Below are 25,232 nucleotides of genomic sequence, written 5' to 3' on the forward strand. Positions count from 1 at the left end.
CTCCAGAGCAGAGGAGCAGAGACCATTTATTTAATTAGGTGTATTTCTTACTGTTTTCACCTTCCTGTTTTTCCTAGGGCTGAGTCAGTTTGAGATTGATTTATCAGTGCTGTTAATCTGCTCTCAAACCACTGTCAGCCTAGCTCCCAGAAGCCGAGCTCTCCCATTAAAACCCTGACCTATTTAAACGTTCTTGAGATACCGTAATGATCGGATGTCAGCGAGGGAGAGGCAGCAATGACAGCTCTGAAATGTTTATTATCCTAGCCCGGGTTAGGACGGGACTGTGTGGATGCGTGCCGGAGCTTGGTGCTTGGCACAGGATGAGAGGCAGGGACTTGCTGGCACCAAAGCCAAGGGATGGACGCTGCTGTGTGCTACAGAGCTAAAAAGATCGGCTGCTCTCCTCCTGTAGTTTCGTGTGTTCATTCTGCACAGCCACTGGTGATTTCAAGCTGCTCAAAGGGGAAAGATGTATTCTGTTTCAGGGGGTCGGCATTCTGATAGCAACAGATCATGGATTTCAGTGGCTTAAAAGGCATTTAAAACATTTTGGGTGGCTTAGAAATTATTTCCTCGGGCACGTTTGCATGAAAGCAAATGTTTTCCATATTGGAATTTAAATTTCCTTTATACTATCACACCACACAGTAGTTATCAGCAAATAATTAGGTGGAGGAAGCTATTTAAAATTATTATTCCGAAAGGAGCATGAACAGAAGCTCCCAATACTTCCTCAGATGCTTGTGTCCACTGCGGAGCATGTGCACTGCAGCAGGGGGAGCACAAAGGCTTGCAGAAACCTGAAGATCTCCAGTTCTAATAATGTGAATCTAGCTGTCATAAACACACTTTAAGTGTACTATTTAGTGCCAATTTTCTCATCATTTAGAGATGTAGCAGAGCACAACTATTTTTAAAGCTAAATTTCTCTCCTCCTCCAATTTCTCTTTGGGTTATCAACAGCTTGAATAATTAAACCATAATTCTTCACAAGAGAAAATACATCCACTTGTAGAGAATGGGAATGGGTTTGCTGCTGGGTATGATGTTCACATTTTACTTCCGCTGAAACTATTCCCACGTGGGTGACCTTTCTCTTTCAAAAAGCATCTAACTAGATCATTTCGGGTCTTTCCCATCTGTCCTTTAAACTGAGACTGCAACAGCAGCGGGGACCAGTGATCAAAAAACACCCCAAGGTAAATTATAGTTTCTCAGTCTCTTTAGATACAGTCACATAGATACATTTTGTGGAGGGTTAGTCTTTCTGCTTGCTTATGGAGCAGTCCAGAGGATACTGACTCAGATGACGCTTTTCCCTAGCATCTAGCGTCCTTCTATCTCTTTCATCTTGCTTTTCAGGAGTGGTAGGTTATTACAGCACATATATTACTAAGAGTAGTCTAAAGTCCAGCTTTTGTCAAAACACAGCTGGCCAGTCAATCTTTTTTTGGAGGAAAACAGAGAGGGCTTGTAACTGGGCTTTCACAGGTCCCAGGCACCAACTTGTCTATATAAGACCACAATATTGACACTATCTGTGTCTGGAGCTGATAAACATTATTGCATTCCTTTCCAATATGTAATGTTATTAAAAATAGGTTAAACACAAGGGCTTCTTATCAAAGTCCCTTGTTTCCCTAGAAACAGTGACCAGCATTAACCTTTCTAAAAGTAGCCCCTGCAAGAGACAAATGTCTTTGGTTGTCACTGTTACAAATTTAATCCAGGGGAAATGTGCTGCAAATTCTGGTTCATATTAAGACAAAGCAAATAAATTCCAGAAAGGCAGGAATAACATGTGCAGTACCAATTCACATCAGGCTAGCAAGGAAAATAAATTGATCGTGTTTGAACCAGTGCCGGCTGTGTCCCTTTCTAATTGACACAAGCATTGAAATTGCATTGGCATCAGCTATGGAAACCGTTGTTTGCAGCCCCAAAAAAGAAAAGGGAGGCGTGGGAGTGAGATTGTAGTGTTCTTGCAGGACTGATGAAAGCTGAATATTTGCAGAACAGAAAAAATGTAAGCGATAACAGTGTATTTGTAAAAAGAGGCCTTCTTCTAAGCAAAGTAGGTGGTAATGGCAATACCATACTTTAGAAGTAAAACTAATTGGCGATATGAGAGAGGAGCAGGAGGGAGAAAGTATCAGTGTGTTATACTCTCATGGCATGAAATAATCATATTCTCAGTCTTTGTAGAAGATTAACAGCATCCATAAATCTTGGTGATGTATGCAGTTTACTTTGTTTCAGATTACATGATCAGGAGCATCTGCTTGAGCTTTACACAGTCACTCACGGTTCACCTAAGCAGCAGGGATCACCAGCTCTATTTTCTTTTTCACCACATATAAAACAAAAAGGTGATGAGTTAGAGCCAAAATCAATATATGTTCATGCTGCAGGGCACCAATCACCCATAAAGCAGCAGGCTGGGAGGGGTGGGAAGTGATTCTGGCTTAAGGAATGGAGTGAGGACAGCCAGAGGAGCGCTGCAGTGTGACACACACGGCTGGTTTTCAGCCTCAGCACGGGTTCCTTTCACAGATGTATCCAGGACTGAAAGCCTCACCCCTAGCTTTAACAGAGGGCTCTCTCCTCAACTTAAGCCTGTCTGGAGGTGGGCATGCCACTAGTCAAGCAGTGGTGATTCTCTGTCTCTGGGTTGCATTCCCCAGATGCTAAAAATACCAGGTCACTAAAGCACTCAGATCCTCAGACCTGCCACATCAATCTCCCGTCTCGTCTTTGAGTCTATCGCTTCCATAAATCCCTTCCTTTCTTACAAACCTACTTTGCCTGTGCAATCTGTCACTGTCCAGGCATCAGGACAACAGCTTTAAAAATAGCCAGCTCAGCACGCAAACATTTTTCTTCTTGCCTGGTCACAAACCAAACCACTTGTTCCTGCGGGGATCTAAGAATTTGATGAAGCTGTGGATAAGCTCCCTCCCTGCTTCCTCTTGCTTGCTCAGAACTGAGTTTTCTAAAGCCCTAATATATTGTCCTTTCTTATGCACAAAAAGCATTATCCACAATATTTATTTTCCTTTGTAATTTTATATTTACTTTATGCTAGATCCAAAAGAAACATATATGTCTACCCATGCTGGTAAAAGCAAATCAATCTGGATATGGCAGTTGTTTTGCTATTTATGAGTTGAAATGAAATGAGACCTGAGTTACTCATGATGCTTGTTTCACAGGAAAAATGGCTTTACAATGAAAAGGCCAGACGTTGCCTAAACTCGGTCTCATAAATGAGTTTCCTAAAGCAAATCGCTCACTAAAATTGATGCCTACTTTGTTCAATGTCTATGATTAATTTTCTAGGCAGAATGCAATATAGTTTTAAATTTCTTCACTGTCTTGCCTTGTTCATGAACTGGGGAATACCTGTGTATCCCAAACCTGAGCCTATAGGCTTGGCTTTTAAACCTCTGGGGCCCAGGGAAGAGACTTCAGGTGCTTGACTAGGACATGAGAACTTGCATCTTAGCTTTGTTGCTGGAAGACAGTTTGAATCACATAACCAAATTCCTTTTAAAATCACTTGTCCTTTGTGCAAAAAGCTTTGATTTTCATTTTCTAGGGGAGTTACCTCTGAATTAGTCTTCATTTTTACCTTCCCCACCCTTCCCCCCAAGCCCATGGTAATTAAGTCCTGAGGCACTTGGAAAAGCTATACTTGCCCCTGTGAAAACACAGAGGCAGGAAAAGCTTCTTCCATTAAGTCATGGAGCAAGAATGGGGCGGCTGGCGAGGAGCACTCAGCTCCCCACTGACATTCCTGCCCCCCCTGCTTCGCCGGGGCGCAGCCACACGTGTCCCCTCCTCGGGCATTGTCTCCTCACCCAGGATCTGGCGGACAAATATAGGCATGGAGGAAAACCGCTGATGCCTTTAAACAGTTATCACCAGTGACCTTGAGATAGGGACATATAAAGTCTGGACCAGGCAGCGCCGTGACACTTTCTGTGTGCTCTCCAGGGTGAGTACCAAACTCTCTCACTTCTAAATGCGGGTAGCCAGCTGTGCTCTAACACTGTGCTGTGGTTTTGATGTGACTAAGGTTTTTCATGTGGCTTAAGGTTTTAGTAGTAATATCACTAAACATGTAGCACTATGTTAGTCATCCTTGGGTGCTGCTTGAATGCTAGCAAATACATGCTTCTTCTCTAACACCAGTGCGCTCATTTAGCCAGCTAGAATAACTGCTTAGGAAAGTGTCCGGTCCCTTGAAATTACACATCTGGGTGGACTGATTAGGCAGTACCTGCAAGTCATATTTTATGTCTTCTCTATCATCTTCAAGAGGTGATGGCTTATGCAGTTTGTGAATTTTAAGAAGTTCACTGGTCCAAGGAGTTCTTTAACCAAACCTGGGTTACAGCCTTTGGAGAATGACTGGGTTTGCTTTCAAAGATGGGTGATGCCTACTATCACTGCTGTTGCTAGGCAGCACTATGGTAGCTCTTCCAACAGCCCCAGCAAAGAAAGATGAGATCCCTCCTTTCCAAGTCTGAATGCATGACCATATTTTTGGTGGTCCTGGGCGTGCCACTTAACTTTATGTTACAACGTTGGCTTTCTACAGGGAGTAGTTGTTTTCAAGGATCTCCCAAAGTTCATATACAAGAGCTGCCTCTTTTTGTTGTTTGCTAGAACAGACTGAAAGTGAACATCTTCAGCTCTGCTTTGTCTTTCCCAGCTATACTGCCTATTAAAAATAATCCTATGATCATAAACCAAGCAACACTTCCAGTTTCTCATACCTGGCAATGGTTTTGCCTCACTGATTTCTCTGCACCCTCAAGATGTGTGGTGCCCAGGCTCTGACCTTTGTCGTAACTCCCAGCACATGAGACTGATGAAGAAAAAGGGATTCTCTCCCAGCTGCCATAGTGCTTGGCCTTGACGTATATTAAAAAAAAACCACCAAAATGAGATAAGAAAGTGATAGCTGAGTGACTGTCCTTAAAAGGTTTGCAAATGGAGCTAGGTTGCACAGAAGTGGTTTAGAGTACTTTAGTGCATATCAGGAGTTGTGAGAATCTGTCCTGAGTCATAGAGATTAGCACTAGAGTGGCTCCTCTGGCATGTGCACATTTAATGTGAAATGACACTTACACACTCTACTGCTGTTCTGTGTAAATGTATGAACTGATCTAACTTCATTGCTCCACCAGAGCTAAGGCACAGTCCCCATGGGAGAGAGACTCTGCCATGCTGGTTTTGAGTTGTGCTTCCACCTGAGGATTTTGCTCAGCTCAGATGATGTTAAAATAATTGGTGATAGATGTGCTTATGTAGGCCCTTAATCTTTAAAAAGGAAAAAAGTTAAGGCTAGTTCTGAAGAAGAAAGTTTTTGCTCTATAGCAGGAAGACAGAAGGTCTCAAGCTTGTACTGCAGCAGCAGGAGAGGGCTGAATGTAAAACGTTTGGCAGTTCTGCTGTCTTAGGGCTTTACACTCCCCAGGAGAAATGTGTTGAAAAAAAACTGCCATGGTTGATGAAGAGTTTTTATCCCTACCAGGATTTTGTTAGAAAGAAATTGAATTAAATTTTGAAAGACTACAGTGTCTGTCTTGATAGGGCTCTTGAAAACTCATCCAGCTGCTCTGGATATTGCACAGCAAATAAAATAAGGGAAGAGGTAATATCTGAAGGTCACTTGTACAGCTTCAAATAGTAATAAAATGGTGTCCTGACTTTCAAGAAAAAAAATCTGAAATTCTTAAATTGTGTGCACGCGCGCGCATGTGTGTGTGTGTGTGTGTGTGTGTATACACCTTTTAGCAGTGGAACATCTTTTAGATGCTTTCTGGACAGCGCTCTGAGTATTTTACATATGTGTGTATATGTCTAAGTATTAATATATATGTGTGTATTAAAAAAAAGAAAAACTATCTGTACAGTCACTTTAGAGACTACATAACAATCAAATTAATTTCTTGACAGTGCAAACCCAGCAAATGGGTCTCACTTACAACCATGTTCCCTGCCCTTTCTTTCATAATAAAAGGCTCCTTAACACCATGGCTTTGTCATTTGAGAAAACAAGGGTAGGTATTAAGATGGACTAAGAAGCTCAAATCAATCTAGAAAACTATGAAGCCCTTGCCTCAGTACTGCAGATACATTTGCCCTCTGCCATGTCTTGCTGCAGGGGGATACCCAAACTAGTGAATTTAGAGGTACCAGCAATTTGGGAAGCTGCACCAGCACAGACCCTCCGCGAGCCATGGTAGTGCTAGATTTTCTAACATGCTAATTCGCTCTATCAGAGGAGTGTGCTGCAGGTAGGAGAGCTGTTTCCAGCTCCAGCTCTGCATTGCTCCAGCACGAGCATGGCCATACATCCCTGGAGCCACACCAAGGGTGCAATGCACAACCTTGCAGCAGTTCTCAGTTTACAGCAGTGAAGTCTCGCTCCATGATTCCCAAAAAACGCCTGCCTGAGATGATGCATGAAGTGGCCAAGTGACATAGCCCCAGCGAGATGTGTTGAAGAGCATACACTGGCTCCAAGCTGATTTGAAAGGGACCAGAAGAGGCCCCCTTCTAAGTGGTTTTTAAAATCACGGCTTCAAGTGGTCCATTTTATCTCCTGCTCTTAAGCACCATTCGTGCCACAAAGAAGAGATTAAATTCTCTGCTGGAGATAACTGTGACCCATGCCACAGGTTTAGAACCACACAGGATCTGGCTGGCTTTTTATAAGCTGAGCCAGGGAAGGGTTTAACTAGCGGTGCAGTATAGCCCCAAATATGTGTTAGGCATTTGCTTTTCAAATTAATCATCACTTTGATCGGCCACCTGCCACATTGTGCTGAGTGTTTTGTATTGCCTCAGGATCATCGAAGAAATACAAATTTCCCTCCCTCCCTTTCTTTGGTAGACCAGGTCCCTTTCTTTTACCTCTTTGAGCTGTGCCACCTTGAACCCTTGCCAAGATGATGGACATGACGGAATTCGGGGAGGCTGCTCCCTTCCTCCGAAAGAGCGAGAAGGAGCTGATGATGGCACAGACTGTGGCCTTCGATGGTGAGTTGCAGTACCCATTACGCTGCCAGTGGTTGGTTAAGTGGGATAAACAGTTGCATCCCAGTGTAGTTGTGGGAATGCAGAGCAAAGCAGGATGCAAAGCATCCATTGTTGCTGCTCTGCTACTGATGCTGCTGCTGTATGTTCAACCAAGTTTTGGTTTCTTTATTCTGCAAAGGTATAAAAAGCCTTCAGGTAGTAATAAAAAGAAATAATCTAACAACTTACATTAAGTAAGTACTTAACTAGATTTAGGATGCCAGGCATTGTTGTTCCTGCAATGAGTGATTCAACAGCCTGACAAGATGTCTTTTTATGTGTTACCTGCACCTGTTTGATTTGCAGGCTGTATGACAATCTAATGCTAGCTTTTAGTTTCCCATAATTTATTTTTCATTAAATAGATTTACATGAGCCCTGAGGTGTAGTAGTAAGTAGAAATACACCAATAAACACAGCAACACGCTATTCAGAATAGTTGCTGAAACTGAAGACATAAAGTCTAGTGCTCCAAACTTCTAAAATCCACATACATAACTCAATGAGAGCATTAATATTGCTGTTTTTCAAGACAAACTTCAGAAGAACCTGCAGGAATAAGGTTAAATCTGATAGCTGGCAGGCAACTAATGTGGGCTGAATTCCTCGCTCAGATCACAATTTTCTGTGTGACTTTTTAGCAAACGCCTTAATTTGGGCTTGGATCTCAGTTCCTCCATCTGCACACTGGTGATAATGATTATGGATTTCCTGTGGAGGCTGAGGCTCAGCCAGCATTTGTGAAATATTTTGACACCTTGTGCTGGAAGGCTCTAGAGGAAGCCAAGTGGTAGTTTCAAAGGAGAGACAACATTTGGGAGCCCTACGCCTTCTGCTTTGGCAGGCAGCTCTCCAGCACTGCCCATCTGCTGCCATCCCAGAGGTTTTGTGACGCTTGTGCGGAAAAAGTAACCTCAGCAATTTCACTTAGCTAGGCACCATGTCACTGTTTGACTCAAGGCTGCAAACCCTCACTCTCCTTAATTTCACAGGGAAGAAGAAATGTTGGGTTCCCGATGACAAGAAAGCTTACGTTGAAGCTGAAATTACAGAAACCAGTGGTGGCAAAGTGACCGTGCAGACCACAGATGGAAAGGTATGAAACCAAGTTTGGGCTGACCCATGACTAACGAGACTGGAGCACCAAGCTCCAGAAAGTACCTGGCCTGGTTTAAGCTTAGTTGCCTGGTCCATGAAATGGGCTGTGAATGGGAGGTCCCATGAAAAACCACCAAGGGAAAACCAGCAATGTGGGGGTGTGTTAGAGAGCATCAGCCATCGCACAGCAGTCAGTTCTGGTTTGGACCCCAGAGGTAAAACTCTACGCTGCAGCTAAATCCCATGGCTCCTTTTGCAGCCACACCACCGCGCTCCTTACTTTTATCATCTTGACCATTCCCCATTCTGCTGTTATTTCCAAAAACAAACGGTGTTACGTACATAGCCTGGGTTTGAGCTGAAGGACTTCCCTCTACAGGAGAGGAATAAAAAGTTCTCCTGTAAGGTGTGTGAAGCAACAGAAAATTCCAGTGTTTTCCAGTAATATCTACTTACTTGTCTTTGTAGACCATGACTATAAAAGAAGATGATGTGCAGTCAATGAACCCTCCCAAATTTGACATGATCGAGGACATGGCTATGCTGACCCATCTGAATGAGGCATCTGTGTTGTATAATCTGAGAAAGCGCTACAGCAACTGGATGATCTATGTAAGAGCCATTACAAGGATATATTTAGAAATCTTCATTTCCAGTACTGTGAAGTTTGAATATGTTGTGTTCTCCATATTCAGTTTACAACTTTGATATGCCACAAAACTGAGGGTCTTGCTCATCTTTTCAGGAAAGAAGTTGCTTGGAGTTGGCTTGTGTCTGAATACAAACAGACAAAAAGAATAAGATGGCGTCTAATTCTTTGATTCTGCTTGTTTGCCTAGGAAAGGGGTGTCATGGGACGTATTTTCAGCAATCAAGGTGTTGGGTAGACCTAGTTTATTTTTCCTCTCCTAATAATCCATGCCAGCATCAGCCATGGAGATTTCCTTGTTGAGAAACAATGCCTCAAGCTTAGAGCATACAAATAACTTCTTTTAAGTATGAGCCTTTCTGTCTCCAGTTATTTTATTCCTTTCATTTTTGGTGCTGACATCTGTCTTGTTTCACTCTGGCCTTTTCCCTTGCTCTGCATCTTCCCTATGACATCATGAGCATAATTTCTGTCAGCACCAGAACAAGCTTCAGTAGTATCTAATTTCATAAGGCAAAACTTTTCTTTCAATTTGCTGCATTCAATTGTGTTTGGAATCAGTCAGGGGAATCTCTAGATTTTCTAGCCAATCCTTTATTCTGGTTTTTGGTGTTCATCAGAGGAGCAAGTCCAACTTTTTTCCATTTAAATTCTGATTGTTGAATATTTTCTGCATTTCTCTAACAGCCCGTATGGATATGGATGGCATAAAGTATAGTTTTGCTTGCAGATCAGTATAATTAGAAAATTAAATTTCTCATCTTGCCTGAATCCATTTGCAGTTGGGATGTTTTTCACTTGTAGAAAATAGGACTGAGGACTCATGCCAAGGCTATTTTGGAATAGGTCCTAACACTGCTTTTAGGCAAAGGACCCTGGATTTCACCTGAAAATTTTAGAACATAATTGAGCTCATTAATCAATATGCGTGTAGTGCTTGTGCCCACATAATAGCTGGTTTTCTTTGAAGATTTCTGCTTCAACCTGGACTTAGGTATCTGAAAAATTACCACCTAACACCAATTCCCCAGGGTTACAACTGGAAACTCACTCTTCCTCAGAACTGCCAGGCCCCAGCCAACTCATGTAGATAGCTCAAAGAGCAACTACAAAGACAGATTTTTACCAGCTGCGTTTCTCCAAAAGCTGAAAAAAGCTCTGCTGCTTTGGGGAATGAGACTATGAAATTGTTTTCTCTTTGAACACCCACCAGAAATTGCTGCAAAGTGCTCACATCAAATTAATAATGGGTGATTGTTTCTTCTCCTAAGAATGAAGTTTGAACAGGAAAGTTTTTCTCCTTTCCTTTGTAATGAATGTTTTCAAGAAGAAACAGCTCTCATTGGGTAGCAAGGCAGAAGATCATATGTAGGTCTATTTGCTGCTTCTGTTCTGCTGAAGGGACTGTTTCTTTTTCTGGTTGTCATCTTGATAATACTTTTCCCCCCTTGGAAAACTGTTTAATATCTGTAATTTTGATATCGACTGCCAATAGGAAGTCGCTTAAGCAGACCAATAGCTTTAGAAATTCAAATCAAAGGATGAAATTCAAGTAAGAATTCAACCTCAGATCAGAAGACAGCAATACCAATTCCTTCTCGGATAACCAAGATTTTTTTTCTCATTCCTCGTGCTGTTTTTTATACTGTTGTTTTGTGTTCCTCTCTAGACCTATTCAGGCTTATTCTGTGTAACTATAAATCCCTACAAGTGGTTGCCAGTCTACAAGCCAGAGGTCGTTGCTGCATACAAAGGGAAAAGGCGCTCAGAGGCTCCTCCCCACATCTTCTCCATCGCTGATAACGCATACCATGACATGCTGCGTAGTAAGTGGCACTATTTGCTTTCAGATTTGGTTTTCCTTTACTTAGCCAGCATGATTGGTACCAGATGGAAGTTTGTGAGAGCTTTTGCAGTGTGCAACAAAAGTGCAAATACTCTACAAGCAACAAAGGCTTGACACTCTGTGTCCTTTTTTAAAAAAAAATTGTTTGGTTTGTTGTTTGTTTTTTTTTAACTCCCCTGACTGTCCCTATGGTACTGTCAGTAGGAGTAGCTCTGTATATAGATTATCTGTAAGGTGCACAAATTTAGCTGTCTGAACTGGGTGAATCCACCAGTTTTTAACAGAAAAGAGTCCGTGCCCCAAAGGTCTGTAAGTATTTTTCCCAAGATCAGAAATAAACTTACTGTCAGTTCACACTCAGTATTCCAATGCTCAGAAGATGTATGCATTCAAAGGTTAGTGGAGGTCAGCTACCTATGGTGCTGAGCACACATTGCTTGCACGAACCTGACGTGGGTCTGGGCACCAACCCTGCGACAATGAACTCCAGATTTTCCTGTGAAGTTTTCTTGCCCTGACTTTCAAGTTACTGGGGGGGGGAAGAAAAAATAATCAGCAGAGGGCAGCAGCGATGTGCTCACACCAGGTCCTGTGGGGCGGAGACAGCAGGGTAAATCCCAAAGAGACTTGGTGGGAACATATCCTGCTGTCACCTGGTTGCAATGAAATGGAAAGTGACACAGCTGCTAGGGGACAGAAGACACTGGGCAGAGGGGATGTTTGTGTGGCTGCAAAGACATGCTTTTTTTATCAGATAAGGGTGAAACGTGGCCAGGTTGCCCAATGTGTAGCCTGTCATGATGACTGGACTTAAAAAAGAAAAGAGGAATTTAGGCTCAATGGCTTGGGAAGCTGCTGTGATTTAACATTCGCTGAACTTAGTTAATAATATATTAAGGTTGCAAAATGACACTATAAAACTTCATTCCAGCAGCATGGCCAACTGAAGAAGAGTACATATGCATAGTAAGGAATGGTCTGCAAACAAACAACAAAATTACTTGGACTGGTCTAGTATTGCAGGAGCAGAATGGTCATATTTGAGCAAAGATGTACTCAGGAGTGAGAAAAGAAAGATACTGATGACGGGAAATTACTTTCTTAATTATAGTTTTCCAGACACAGTGGGAATGTGGATGACTGACAGGTCTTCAATACTGACTTGAACAAAACATGAGAGGAGGATTCAGGGCGGGGCTGGAACTTGCACTGCTGGAGGTTGGACTGGGTGATGCTAGTTTTTATCTTTCCATCCCTGCTTCATGTGAATCTCTCCTGCTCTTGCAGGACTGATTCTGGAAGAGTTGGTACTCATTTGCAATTATAATAAGCAATTTGTACAGCCTACTAAGTTTGCGTCTTTTTCTGTTTGTTTTTTCCCCCTCTTCACAGATCGGGAGAATCAGTCTATGCTGATCACGTAAGTGCTTCTTTTTTGACTGATCTGAGACTCTGTTGCTGTGAAAATTTAGAAGAAAAAAAATCCTTCTGAAATAAAAGTTGACGTTTGAAAGCTCACCTAATTACCTGTAACTTGATCCAAGCCAAGTTACTGGCAATTTGGCCATCTGATAACTGTCTTGAGCCCCATGGGAAAGGAGTAGCTAAGGGTTTGATGGAGGCTGGCCCATTTCTGATCCCCATCTGGCATTCGTTCCAAGTAGGCATGAAAACAACTCAGCAAGCAGTTAAAGAAACTTCTTCAAGGGTTATCCTTGCTGTGGCTGCCCTCTTTGGACACAGAATCACAGAATCACAGAACGTTAGGGATTGGAAGGGACCTCAAAAGATCATCTAGTCCAATCCCCCTGCCGGAGCAGGAACACCTAGATGAGGTTGCACAGGAAGGCGTCCAGGCGGGTTTTGAATGTCTCCAGAGAAGGAGACTCCACAACCTCTCTGGGCAGCCTGGTCCAGTGCTCTGTCACCCTCACTGAGAAGAAGTTTCTTCTCAAATTTAAGTGGAACCTCCTGTGTTTCAGCTTGTGCCCATTACCCCTTGTCCTATCATTGTTTGTCACCGAGAAGAGCCTGGCTCCATCCTCGTGACACTCACCCTTTAGATATTTATAAACATGAATGAGGTCTCTCCTCAGTCTCCTCTTCTGCAAACTAAAGAGACCCAGCTCCCTCAGCCGCTCCTCATAAGGGAGATGCTCCACTCCCTTCATCATCTTTGTAGCCCTACGCTGGACTCTCTCCAGCAGTTCCCTGTCCTTCTTGAACTGAGGGGCCCAGAACTGGACACAATATTCCAGATGCGGTCTCACCAGGGCAGAGTAGAGGGGGAGGAGAACCTCTCTCGACCTACTAACCACCCCCCTCCTGATACACCCCAGGATGCCATTGGCCTTCTTGGCCACAAGGGCACAGTGCTGGCTCATGGTCATCCTGCTGTCCACCAGGACCCCCAGGTCCCTTACCCCTACACTGCTCTCTAATAGGTCATTGAAGGCTCCTTCTGTTCAATCTGGTTTCTCTTGCTGAAAATTATATTTAAGAATGTTGTGTAGACACATCCAAAGGGAGGGAGAAGACCAAGGTAGAAAAGAAGAGACACTTCATTTACTGGCAAGCATGAAAGATGGAGAGTTGGGTGTCTACACAGTTCACATGTGCTCCTGGTTATTGATGGCAAATCACTGAAGCTTTTCTGTATGTTTTCTAACTCTTTAGCTGTATATAGGTATACCTCAGATCCTCAGTTTGGATGTTTATAATAAAAATTAGTGCCCTGAAAGGAAGCTTAGTGTAGCATGGGTTTGTACTAGATTTCTGAGCCCAGTCACGTAAAGAATTAGTTGCTGCTATCGCAGGCCATTCACCTCTTCATTCAGTCAATTCAATGTGATTTCCACTGAAATGGCCAAACAACAGGCTGCAGATATCAGAGTTAGTGCTTCTGAGAACAGCCTGTGTGTGGGGAGGAGCTGGAAGGACAGGAGGGTGAAAGGATGAGTTACAGCTGTTTGAGCAATGCCTGTGTTATCTTTCTCCTCCCTTTAGCGGAGAATCTGGCGCTGGCAAGACTGTCAACACGAAACGTGTCATCCAGTACTTTGCCACAGTGGCAGCCCTGGGCGAACCTGGTAAAAAGACTGTAAGTCTGCTGGAGGATGTTGCATTTCAGACTCTCAAGGATTTTTTGTCGTGTACAGCTAACCTCACAAGTCTACATCTCAAACACTACATTATGTGCTAGTCCTCAGCAGGTATGACTAAGAAAAGAAACTCTGTGGAAAAGATACTGATGCTTTTCCATGAGACCATGCTGTTCTGAAGGGAGAAAGGCAACACTCATCTGAACTTGCCACGCTCCAGACAAAGCTGCAAAACTACTCCTGGTTCTGAACAGCTGCTTGTTGCTACTGCTTTTTTCTAGGAGTTTTAGTTTGTGCATGTTAACTATTTTTCTGAACATGTTAAAGCTGGTTGAAAGATGGGGAGACTATGATGATTAAGAAATTTGATTTTTTTTTTTTACATGGAAAATAGTCTTCGAAATAACTAGGATTATAATTTCTCATCAAAATGACTGTTTTGTTTAAAGCTTTTTTGTCCACAAAAAATGAATGTTTTGACTAAATATTTTTTCCAATCAGCTTTCCTGTATTTGTCTCCAGATAAGTGCTGTTCTGCTTATAAGTGCTCTCTAAGGTTGCAGTGAATACTGTACTCATGCTGCTTTTTATTGTGTTGCTATGAGCTTATTCAACTGCGTGCCTCATTGCACTTGAAAGCTCAGCACTCTTTCGTGAATTAAGTGATTCCTATGAACTGTATTTATAAGGCCAAAATTTCAGCCAGGCTTAGCTTCTGTACGCATAATGTACGTCACCAAAATCTAATACACTTTCATCTGAGGCCTGCAATGCTCTCTTAACAAATGATTGAGTGGTCCAGAGCCAGCTTTCTGTATCCAGTCAGGTTGATGCTTATAATGATGTCTGAAACCTGGTATGCTCATGGAAAAATGGTGCAAATAACAGATAATGCAGCTGGAAGATATTCCATGTAGTTTATCAGCTCAGATTTCCTTTCATCTTCATTATTGTCACCCTTTTCTTTTCAAATAATCTAAGAGTTCAAATGCAGCACGATCTAACTGTCTAACACTTGTCTGTTTGTATTTACATCCTTTTACTCTTGCCACCCGGCATCAGTCTCTCTGCTCTGTCCAGTTAGTTAGCCCTTCAGTTCACTGTGGAACATCTCCAGAGAAAAACCAGGAGGATGTTTGGGGCAGGCATTAAAACAACATGCTGGGTGCAAACAGCACTTGGCTGTTTTGTGATATATGGTAAACGCGAAGTAACGTTCTCGTGTGCTTTTTTAAGGAAGGCCTCAGAAAGTCCTGCTGATGTGTTGGTGCCCACTAGACTTCTAACCTTGCTAATCCTTATCATTTGTGATGTCTTTAATGTTAGTAATCACATTCTCTCTTTTCTTTTTCTCCACTGTTTTCCTGTTCTGTCAGCAACCAGCTACAAAAACTGGGGTAAGTCATCATCTTTGTTATTTTATCTTTTCCACATGAAAATGGTACTAGGCTCTGTCAGTCCATGTCAGGAACCTCAGCATTTCACTTTGCATGGTTCCTCCAGTGAAGGATCCCTGAAGCCCAGGCAGTTGAATTAGTTTGCTTCAGCAAACTAAAGTTTGTGTTAGTAACAGTTAATGGTGTTCTCACCTCCAAAAATCACAAATATTACAAGCTCTGAGTGATTTCGAATCGACTGCATTTTAGTGCTTGCTGCTGTCTTCACTAGCCCCTCCGATACACATATCCACCTGGATGTCCCCACATGCTTCACAGTACATGGGAAGATATGGTGATTTCTTTTGCATACAGATAGCATAAAATATCAAACCTACAAAACAAAACAGTAGAGAGCAGAGGAATGTTTGAGGCCTTTCAAGCATTCATCATTGACTGACAATCTTGCTGTTACGCCATTCTCACTGTGCCACCCTCTTTGCTACAGAGGTTTCTCTCTGTAAGTGAATGCATGGCTGAGTTTTAGTTGACAGCCGAGTTTGTGGCCTGTAGGCTTCTCAATAGTATTTAAACCTTGATTTCTAGGGAACCTTGGAGGATCAAATCATTCAAGCAAACCCAGCCCTGGAAGCTTTTGGAAATGCCAAAACCCTGAGAAATGACAACTCTTCACGTTTTGTAAGTCTGTAACTTAATGTAACAATGTCCTCTTCAACAGTGGCCAGTTAATGGTATCTCTGTAATAATCATAAGTTTCTTCTCATTTTGCCCACTAAAATGGTTGGATTTCCACACAGTAGAAGAATAACAAAGTAGGACCTAACCAGGAAAAACTACTGGAAGGATTAAAGATAAATAGAAACTGTACATGATCAGGAAACAAGCAAAGCCCAGATTTATGAAGCCCTTTGTACAGCAATGGCAGATCTTCCCCAGGACTGCATCTGCTGCATAGCTTTATTTTCCTACCATGTTTTCCACTTGCCTAAATCATTCCCTCTCACTATACTTCTCTGACACTTCACTAAGTGTCAGAAATACACCACAGTCCCTGCTCCCTCCCACATCTTCCCCCTCTGCAGACCCACACATGCAGCAGTACTCCTACCTATGAGCCATATCCCTTATTTTTATGGCTGAGTAAGCTACCCCTGCTTGTCCCTCAGTGCTGGCATGACCTGGGACCTCTCCTCATTTCCATTAGGCTTGCAGGCGAGCAATCGCCTCCCGAGCTCTGCCTCTACCACATCGGGTTGACATTGGCTCAGAGGTTCAAAAAGAATGGCATGAGGATGACAGCCCAAGTTTGCATCCCATGTTCCCCTAACAAATTCAGTTAAAAATGAAATTGGAAGGGGTGAAGAGGTTCAGAGGTTGTAAGCATCTGTGGAAAGCTACACAATTTTATAAGGAGTTTGTCAGCTGGAATGGAAATTAATTACTTTTAAAAGTAGATGTGTTTGAATATGATAAATTAAATGAAAACTACTTGATCGTTATGAAACTTGGCGGGATGAATATGCAAATTTAATGGGCAAAGCAGTGTAAAATCACAGCACCCTTCTGACATAAATTGCTGCATGTAAGTTAGGACCACAAAAGGGGAGGAGTCAAAAAAGGAGCTTGTGTGTCTCATACCCAGGCTTATGGCTGCGAGTCCTGCATTACAGTAAATCTGAGTCACGAAACTGGAAGCTATATGCATTTCCGTATCTTAGCCTGGCAGATAAGTACACCATTATCCTTTTCCCACAAGCTGATTATCTAGTTGTATGTATAGATTTAGGCTTGGAAAAGTGTGATATCAAGGTTTGATAGTTCTCATTGAAAATCTGCCTATGCAAAGCCAATGAGTTAGCATAAACTGATTCTTTGGGCCAAATGATTGCCTGCAAGCAGCATCCTTTGTTTCCCTCAGTGTATACTATATGCACTAATTAGAATATTCTTCTGTGTGAATTAGGGTAAATTTATCCGAATCCATTTTGGAACCACAGGCAAGCTGTCATCTGCTGATATTGAGATTTGTAAGCAGAAAACTCTCTCCTTTTTAAAAAAATACAATTCCTCATCTGAAGGCTTGAAGAGCTTTTCTCACTGACATTTTCTTTGTGCAACTAGACTTATTGGAGAAATCCCGAGTGATTTTTCAGCAGCCAGGTGAAAGAGACTATCACATCTTCTACCAAATCCTGTCGGGAAAGAAGCCAGAGTTACTAGGTAAGCATTACGTGGATCTGCAGTTTTTAAGAACCAACCTTTAGCTGAACAAACAGTGGCTGAGGAGGGGGTATGGGGCAAACCTGTGTTCAGAAAGATGCTTGAGCTTCTACTTGAGAAAACTCAACTTCCACTGTCAAATATACTCTTTTAAGGATGCTGTTGGAATGGCAGCAACAGAGGCCATTTTTCTGTGATACACTGATGCAGGTGCCCTATAAAGTGAAGTGGTATTACAGATTAGACTAGGGGAATAAGATTCAGGGAGGACTTCTAAAACGTAGTGTTACAAAGGCAAAAAATGTCACTCTGAATTTGTGTAATCCAAGGTCTTGAAACATTTGGAAAATGCTAGACTTCCAAAACACTTGTGGTGATAAAACTTTAATTATCCAGATTTTCACATATGAGCATATTTGCTTATAGGTCCATAAATAAAAGCTAGTTCCTGCTTTCTGCCTCAAGTGCCCAAGCACTGTAGCAAGGGAGAATATGCAAAGCCACCTGCCACTGAATGTGGGGCGATTACCCCTTTCAAGTTTTCCCTGGCTGGATGCAGTCCCATAGACCTGCTGGAGAAAAGCAGAGAGAAGATGAGGCCTCTCTGCTCCCATCTCCTAATATTTTGAATAAAACCTTCACTAGTTATTTAAGTGATGTGGTTTGCTGGCTTTAATTTGTAGTCTGGAGAAGCACATTTTATGAAATACATTGAAGAGTCACTTTGCCGCTGCACTAAACTGCTACTAAGCCATAGCAATCATAATCTGTTTTGATGTCTTATTATACTGACAGTGAGTGGTCAAGTCCCTAACCCTCTTAGCTTTTACATGGCCTAATTAATGACGATTACGGGAAAGATTTCAAGGAAGCATTGCACTGAGATTCCTGTGTGAATCTCTGTGCTGGGAAAAGACGCTCTTTCTCATAAATTGTCTGTCTATATAATCTACAACAGCATACACCTTTCTGGCCAGCACTAGCATGTCTGCAGGCTCTTGAAGAGGCTGAAACCAATGGGGGCTTCCATTTTTTAGGCAAGAAATGTATGCATTTGTAAATAAACACATACCTATCTAACTATAGATAAGTACAAATATAGCAAAATATAGATGTAGATAAATGAACATACAACATAGTGACTACATAGCAAAGTAACACAGACTTATAGAGAATATGATTTAATATACACATATAGACATATATATATTTACATACATATTTAAACATGTAGGTATGTGCATATGTATATAAAAGATTGAAATCTAGACAAAACCTTAGTCTGCTTAATGAGGGTGAAACATTCTATTGATTTAGGGAAACAGGACTCTACCTGTACTTTTGGAGCCAGATAGCTTTTTAGAAAAGAACTCTACATTTTTAGACTTTGATGTGAAGGAAAAGGAAAGTGGAGAGAAAGGCAGAGCCGCATTCAGACTTCTGTTCATCGAGAGCCAAGTGCTTTCTGCAAAGAGTCCTGGAAGTCACTATTTTGTGAGTCTGTTATAGAAGAGGGGAACCATGCCCATTTTTCTTGTCTTTGTTCATATTAAAATCTTTTTCTCCTCTGTACTTAGATGGGATTTTTACCCCTACAGGCATGCAAGGCAGAAAGTAGGGCTATACAGGAAATTATGAACTCAGTATACTGCAAAACATGCTTAATAGATGTGTAATGCAGTATTCCCATATTCTTTTTATTCATGCTTTCTTTAAATCTTGCTCTTCAGTCTGGAATAGTAGATTAAGAGAGTTGTAATAAAACAAACAACAAAAAAAACCCCAACAACCCTCCCCCCAACTTTATCTATGGTTGTGCAGGGACAAATGTATGTCAGAGTTGATCTTTTGATCTTCATTTTTTGGGGGATATCCTGAATGGATGGCAGTTTTGACCTTGGCAGTTCTTTTACAGATATGCTACTGGTATCTACCAACCCATATGACTACCACTTTTGCTCACAAGGAGTAGTTACTGTGGACAACTTGGATGACGGAGAAGAATTGTTGGCAACAGATGTAAGTCTCTATTGATTTGACTTTTTGCTTCCTATATTAGGTGCATATGGGGAGGAAAAGTGCTGGCAGGAGCCTAATTTCTGTCACTGAATATATTGAACTAAAGTGAAAGCAGAAATGGGTCTTAATTACATTCATACTATGAAGCACAAGGCCTGACAAACTATTGTGCTTTTGAATCTGGCCTTGCTCCATGTAATGCCCATGGACACAATGTTCTTATGATTTTGATGTATAAAACATGAGATAAAGGAAGCTCTCCTACTGCTTTCCAGCCACTGCTGGGTCTTCAGGGAGTTCCAGTGGCTGTTTTGTGAGATAACACACCTTGGCAAGTTAGTGATATCTGCCATGCAAAGGTACATTGTAGGGCTGCAAGATGCCATTGCTTTTGAATAAGGAAGTGACAAAACACCTGCATTTCCTTTTCACAGCAAGCCATGGACATCTTGGGATTTGTGCCTGATGAGAAGTCTGGTTCCTACAAGCTCACAGGTGCCATCATGCACTTTGGGAACATGAAATTCAAACAAAGACCCAGAGAAGAGCAGGCAGAGGCAGATGGCACTGAAAGTAAGAATAACACCTAAAATTACTCCTTACATTCAGAAGTCTGGCATGTGTCCTGCACTATGTTGAGGAAGAAGCAGTCTGTTTGCTTTGATCTTGTACAATGTAGCTCCTGTTCAGCAAAGAGTGATATGCTTTATTTGTAGCAGTGGCTTGTTCAGTAATGGGCAACCATACTCAGTAGAAGGTGAATAGACACAGTCAGAGTAACCCAAAGAAATTACATTTTTGTAACACCGAACACAAGTCATTAAAAGGGCAAGGTCTCTATTCAGTTTCTCTTTGGAAGTGGATGTATTTCACACTTTTTCTTGGCTATGCATGTTTCTGTGTAGAAGTTCAAAGACAGTTGAAACCTTGTTTCTCTTTATCAGGTGCTGACAAAGCTGCCTACCTAATGGGAATCAACTCCTCTGATTTGATTAAGGGTTTATTGCACCCTAGAGTGAAAGTTGGCAATGAGTATGTGACCAAAGGTCAAAGTGTTGAGCAGGTAAGAAGTTGTCAAGAGTATTTGGATACCTGTCCCACAAGCCTTAAGGATTTATCTGTAACATCTCAGGAAGATAGACGGCTGCAAGCAATATTAACACGTACCTCTAGTATCTGTTCACATTTTATATCCTCAAACTTGGGAGAACAGACAGTGAAAGTGTGGGAAACTGGTGAAGAGACTGACAAAGGAATAGTGGCCAGCGCTGCCTTTGACAGGACTGTTTTTCTGACGTGTTAGTAGCAGCCACTCAAGGAAACCAGGTGCAGTAAAACCACATGGGGATTGATATCTAATTCTGGATGAGAATAGTTGCCTAGAAGACTTGAGTCATGGATTATTTATTCACTCATCACTTATTCATTATTCATGTAATTTTAAGCTCTGTGTGACCTCAATCAGCTAAAGGCAATATCCACTTAGAGGTATCTTTTAAATTAGGAAACAAAAGTCCTTGGGTTAGCACAGCTGCAGCAGTAACAGTATTGCAAAAGATACTGCAGCATTTTGGTTACAATGAAAATTGTTGTTTGAAGGCAGACTATGGTACAGGCTCGAAAACTAGAAAACTGATGAAGAGAGGCCTGTCTTATCAGTGTAGCATAGGCTAAAGAGGCTTTTGACAGGCTTTCCCTATAGCCTACTTATGCTCTAACTCCCCTCAAAAATTACAAGCAAATGGCAATGAGAACCTTCTCTGGAGACATTCAAAACCCGCCTGGATGCCTTCCTGTGTAACCTCATCTAGGTGTTCCTGCTCCTGCAGGGGGATTGGACTAGATGATCTTTTGAGGACCCTTCCAATCCCTAACGTTCTGTGATTCTGTGATTCTGTGATTCTGTGAAACTTGAGCACAAATCTCCCTTATTCTGGCAGTAGCTCGGGACATCATGGCTGGCATCTAGCCTGTGAGCTTTCTGGTACCTAACTTCCACAGCAAGGGATTAAAACATTTGCAACTTGCTATCCAGCTGTTTCCCAAGAGGCACTTTACTAGCACTTAATGTACTTGTTACTAGACACACATATATGTAATGATAATTTGAAGAAAAGTCAGCATAGATAATGGGAGAAGCTGTGTGGTGTTTTAAGTATGCCTTGGTGATTATAAGAATCATTGTGAAGTAACATTTAAACCATAAGTGGGGATTGAAATAGGCTGCTATACTGAAATCTTTATATCCCATAGTGAATTCTGCTCCACATAGTGGTATTTTGAAACATGTATTTTAGGTTTTGTATGCTGTTGGGGCCTTATCCAAGGCAGTGTATGACCGAATGTTCAAATGGCTGGTGGTCCGTATCAACAAGACCTTGGACACTAAGCTGCCAAGACAGTTCTTCATTGGAGTCCTGGATATTGCCGGGTTTGAAATCTTTGATGTGAGTATTAACGTATGAGGACTTGGTGATAGGACATAAAAGATACCAAGCTATAGCTTGAGTGGGTATTTTTTTTTCTAAACAACAGAAGGAAAAGTGCTGATGAAGCCATAAAGCAAATAGCATATGCAATTTTACAAGGTTTTGCCATGAATAGATGTAGAAAACACTCAGCATTTAACACAGCTGGACGTGTGAATAGTTCCTGGGGAGGAAGAGGGTGGGAACCTGTGGCAAATACATCTGACATGCTTTGGGCTGTGTTTTAGGAGAATATATTGTTTCCACTCTTCCTCTTTTAGAGAAAGCATCTTTTATAGGGTATGATATTTCTTCCTCTTTATATCTCAGTGTAAGAAATGTAACTTCATCTTGATATAAGAAATAAATTTTTTACAAGTGAGAACAATCTTTCACTAGAACAACTCCCCCAGGGTACCCATCAATTGATGTGTCAAGTACCCATCAATACATGTTTTCAAGATACAATTGGACAAAGTGTTAGATAATCTCACCTAGGCTCCCTCTCCCATGAAAGGTTGGACCAGATGATCTTTTGAAGCCCCTTCCAACCTGGGCTGTCCTGTTATTCTGTTGTGGTTATGGGGATGGCATGCTGCTGAAGGAAAGACAAATGACTCCGAAAGACTGAACAAATCTGGGCTTCCTCACACTCTGGAGGACTGCACCTGAGGCAGTCAGCAGCCTGCTGCTGAACTTCCCCCTCCTTTGCCTTTGTGTTATGCTCAGTAGTTTCTCAACCAGCTACTGTTTAGAAGGCTTTCGACATACACAGCTTCATTCTTGCTCTTCCACCAAGCCCTTGCCATACTTAACTGTGGTGCAAATGCTTCTTTTTTATCTCCTCCTGCAGTTCAACAGCTTTGAGCAACTCTGCATTAATTACACTAATGAGAAACTGCAACAGTTTTTCAACCATCACATGTTTGTCCTGGAGCAAGAAGAGTATAAGAAGGAAGGTATTGAATGGGTATTCATTGATTTTGGCATGGACCTGCAGGCCTGCATTGATCTAATTGAGAAGGTACGTACAGGAGTGCTAAGATTCATTTACTGAATTGGTTTTATACATGATGCTTCCTTGGAGATGTCCTCAAGTCCCAGTAAACAGAGCAGGATAAACAGCAGGACAAGTTTCTTGCCTTTCTACATGCAATAACCAAATGAAAACCAGTACTTGTGGCATTTGTGACTACTTGACTTGACCTCTTTAAGTGTGCCTTACAGAGCCAGCAGTAACCACAAGCTGTAACTGCTAATTTGTGTGGCTGTATAATCTTCCTTGGCTTTTACTTTTGTCTTTCTCTGTCCCTGCTGTGCTTCCATTTACTTTGTTCCACATACGCTTAGCATCAAACTTACTTGTCATCTTTTCAAGGCAAATGCCATGTTTCAGTCACATGCCCTGTACCTCTCTCCCCTTGTGAAGCCCCTGTTTCTTACATTGCATTACATTACATTACATTGCATTGCATTGCATTACATTACATTACATTACATTACATTACATTACATTACATTACATTACATTACATTACATGCTGATGTGCAAAGTCCTCTGCACTCTCCCTAGCCTGGAACTATTGCTTCCTTCTCACTGGTTCACCAGCATAGGATATGACTTTCCTTTTCCCTTCTTTGTGAGTGTAATGTGGTCCTGGTGGGGACAGCTGTCCGTTGCTGTATCATTCTTTCTGCATCTTCTATGGCATGACATCTAACCCTGCTGATCTGTGAGGAAAAATGAAATGTTGAGTCTTGCATTAGCAGGACATCTGGAACAGCTGGAGTAGAAAGGCTGATTATTAAGTGCTCTTCTACTTAATCACTTCTCCAGGGGTAAGATATGTGCACATGATCCCAGTCCCTCAAACAATATGGTAAGTGCTAGGAAGTTAGTTCGTCTTTTCCTGAAACATGAATAATAAAATGCTAATTTGTCCAACTGCCTTGAAAGGTAAAACAAACCCTTTCTGGAAGTCATCATAAAGCCTCCTAAGGCAGAAGTGACATACTGAATAGTCAAAGGTGTAGTTACTATTTTACCAGAATAGTCGAAGGCTTCCTCCTCAGGATGAGAAGAAATTTTGCTGGCTTAAAATTCCATCAGATCAAACTTAAAGGCTGAACAGCAACTGAAAGCAGGAAGCCTAAGCATTTTCCAACAAAGATGTTCTTAAATCTACAGCCATTGGGAATCCTGTCTATCCTTGAAGAGGAATGTATGTTCCCGAAAGCTACAGATATGACATTCAAAGCCAAACTCTATGACAATCATCTTGGCAAGTCACCCAATTTACAGAAGCCTAGGCCTGATAAGAAAAGGAAATATGAAGCTCACTTTGAACTTCTTCATTATGCTGGTGCAGTAAGTTCCTCTGCTCGTGGGTATATTTTGTATTAGAGGTCTTCCAGGCAGAGTTTGTCCCATTGTGTGCAATGTGGAGGGTGGGAAGGAAGAAGAGATGAAGAAAGGGACAGTGAGGAGTTGTCTACTCTCTCTACACAAGTATTGCAACACAGTGAGATGCCATCAGACTCTAGGACATCTGGTCCTTGCATACACAAATAAAATTAAACAAACTGAGGAAGGCTGATAGTACTTTTGCTGAAAACATACCTTGCCTTGCCTTTCTCACTTTTCCTCTAATCAGAGCCAGACTAGTGATTAAACAGCAGCAGCATTTAACTGTCCATCTTGTTTTCTTGTTCAAATGAACTGAATAATTTCTGCCTAACTTCAGGGATGTCTAAAACAAACAAACAAACAAAAAATTTTAAAAAATTTGCATAACTTTTAACTTATGTTAGGACCAGTGTGCCAAAGTAGCCAAGGGAATGTGGTTAGTTCTGCTGTGAAGGTCTAGCTAACAGATTTGCTGATGATGGCATAAATGGAAATACAATCCAGTACTGTGATACCTGAGCCAAAATTTGTTCTGTTTCAAAGCTCTCTTTTCAGACCAGATGGGTAGAAAGAATCTGAAAGGGAGACTGGAAATTTTTTATCAAACTAGGGTTGATATGAAGCCTCAGCACAGCAGATCTGGAACCTACCTGATGCTGTTAATTTCAAATTATAATTGAACATTAAGCTAATTTTGTATTTATTAAGAAAAACAATGTCCATCTTGCTATTTATCTGTAGTTGTTAAAATATTCAGCAAAGAAAAGTAGAATTTTTATCCCCTTATGGTACTAATTATGGAACATATTTTCCCACTAAACAAAGCTGTGGCAAAGTTCAGGAGTTAGATTTTTAATCATTAAATTTCCATCAGAAAATTCATTATTCCAATGTAGCATGCTGTTGTGAAGTGAAATTATTACTTGTGCATT

The 25,232-nt window shown here is 41.6% G+C and overlaps 1 protein-coding gene across 1 annotated transcript in view; it reads left to right on the forward strand.

Annotated features, from left to right (window-relative positions):
- Positions 1 to 6,965: 6,965 nt before the first annotated feature.
- Positions 6,966 to 25,232, forward strand: part of LOC104545006 (myosin-6-like) — a gene marked incomplete at its 3' end in the record, with an annotated part of 39,578 nt that continues 21,311 nt past the window's right edge. Inside the window, exons 1-16 of the mRNA XM_010190026.1 lie at positions 6,966 to 7,056; positions 8,088 to 8,191; positions 8,662 to 8,805; positions 10,512 to 10,668; positions 12,081 to 12,108; positions 13,695 to 13,806; positions 15,166 to 15,186; positions 15,772 to 15,864; positions 17,150 to 17,213; positions 17,308 to 17,406; positions 19,322 to 19,425; positions 19,860 to 19,998; positions 20,370 to 20,488; positions 21,723 to 21,872; positions 22,747 to 22,917; positions 24,082 to 24,261. Of these exons, the coding sequence (XP_010188328.1) occupies positions 6,966 to 7,056; positions 8,088 to 8,191; positions 8,662 to 8,805; positions 10,512 to 10,668; positions 12,081 to 12,108; positions 13,695 to 13,806; positions 15,166 to 15,186; positions 15,772 to 15,864; positions 17,150 to 17,213; positions 17,308 to 17,406; positions 19,322 to 19,425; positions 19,860 to 19,998; positions 20,370 to 20,488; positions 21,723 to 21,872; positions 22,747 to 22,917; positions 24,082 to 24,261 (1,776 nt within the window). The remainder of the gene's footprint in view (positions 7,057 to 8,087; positions 8,192 to 8,661; positions 8,806 to 10,511; positions 10,669 to 12,080; positions 12,109 to 13,694; positions 13,807 to 15,165; positions 15,187 to 15,771; positions 15,865 to 17,149; positions 17,214 to 17,307; positions 17,407 to 19,321; positions 19,426 to 19,859; positions 19,999 to 20,369; positions 20,489 to 21,722; positions 21,873 to 22,746; positions 22,918 to 24,081; positions 24,262 to 25,232) is intronic.

This window comes from Mesitornis unicolor, unplaced genomic scaffold, assembly GCF_000695765.1.
Source record: "Mesitornis unicolor isolate BGI_N332 unplaced genomic scaffold, ASM69576v1 scaffold16128, whole genome shotgun sequence".
In the NCBI taxonomy this organism is placed as follows: Eukaryota; Metazoa; Chordata; class Aves; order Mesitornithiformes; family Mesitornithidae; genus Mesitornis; species Mesitornis unicolor.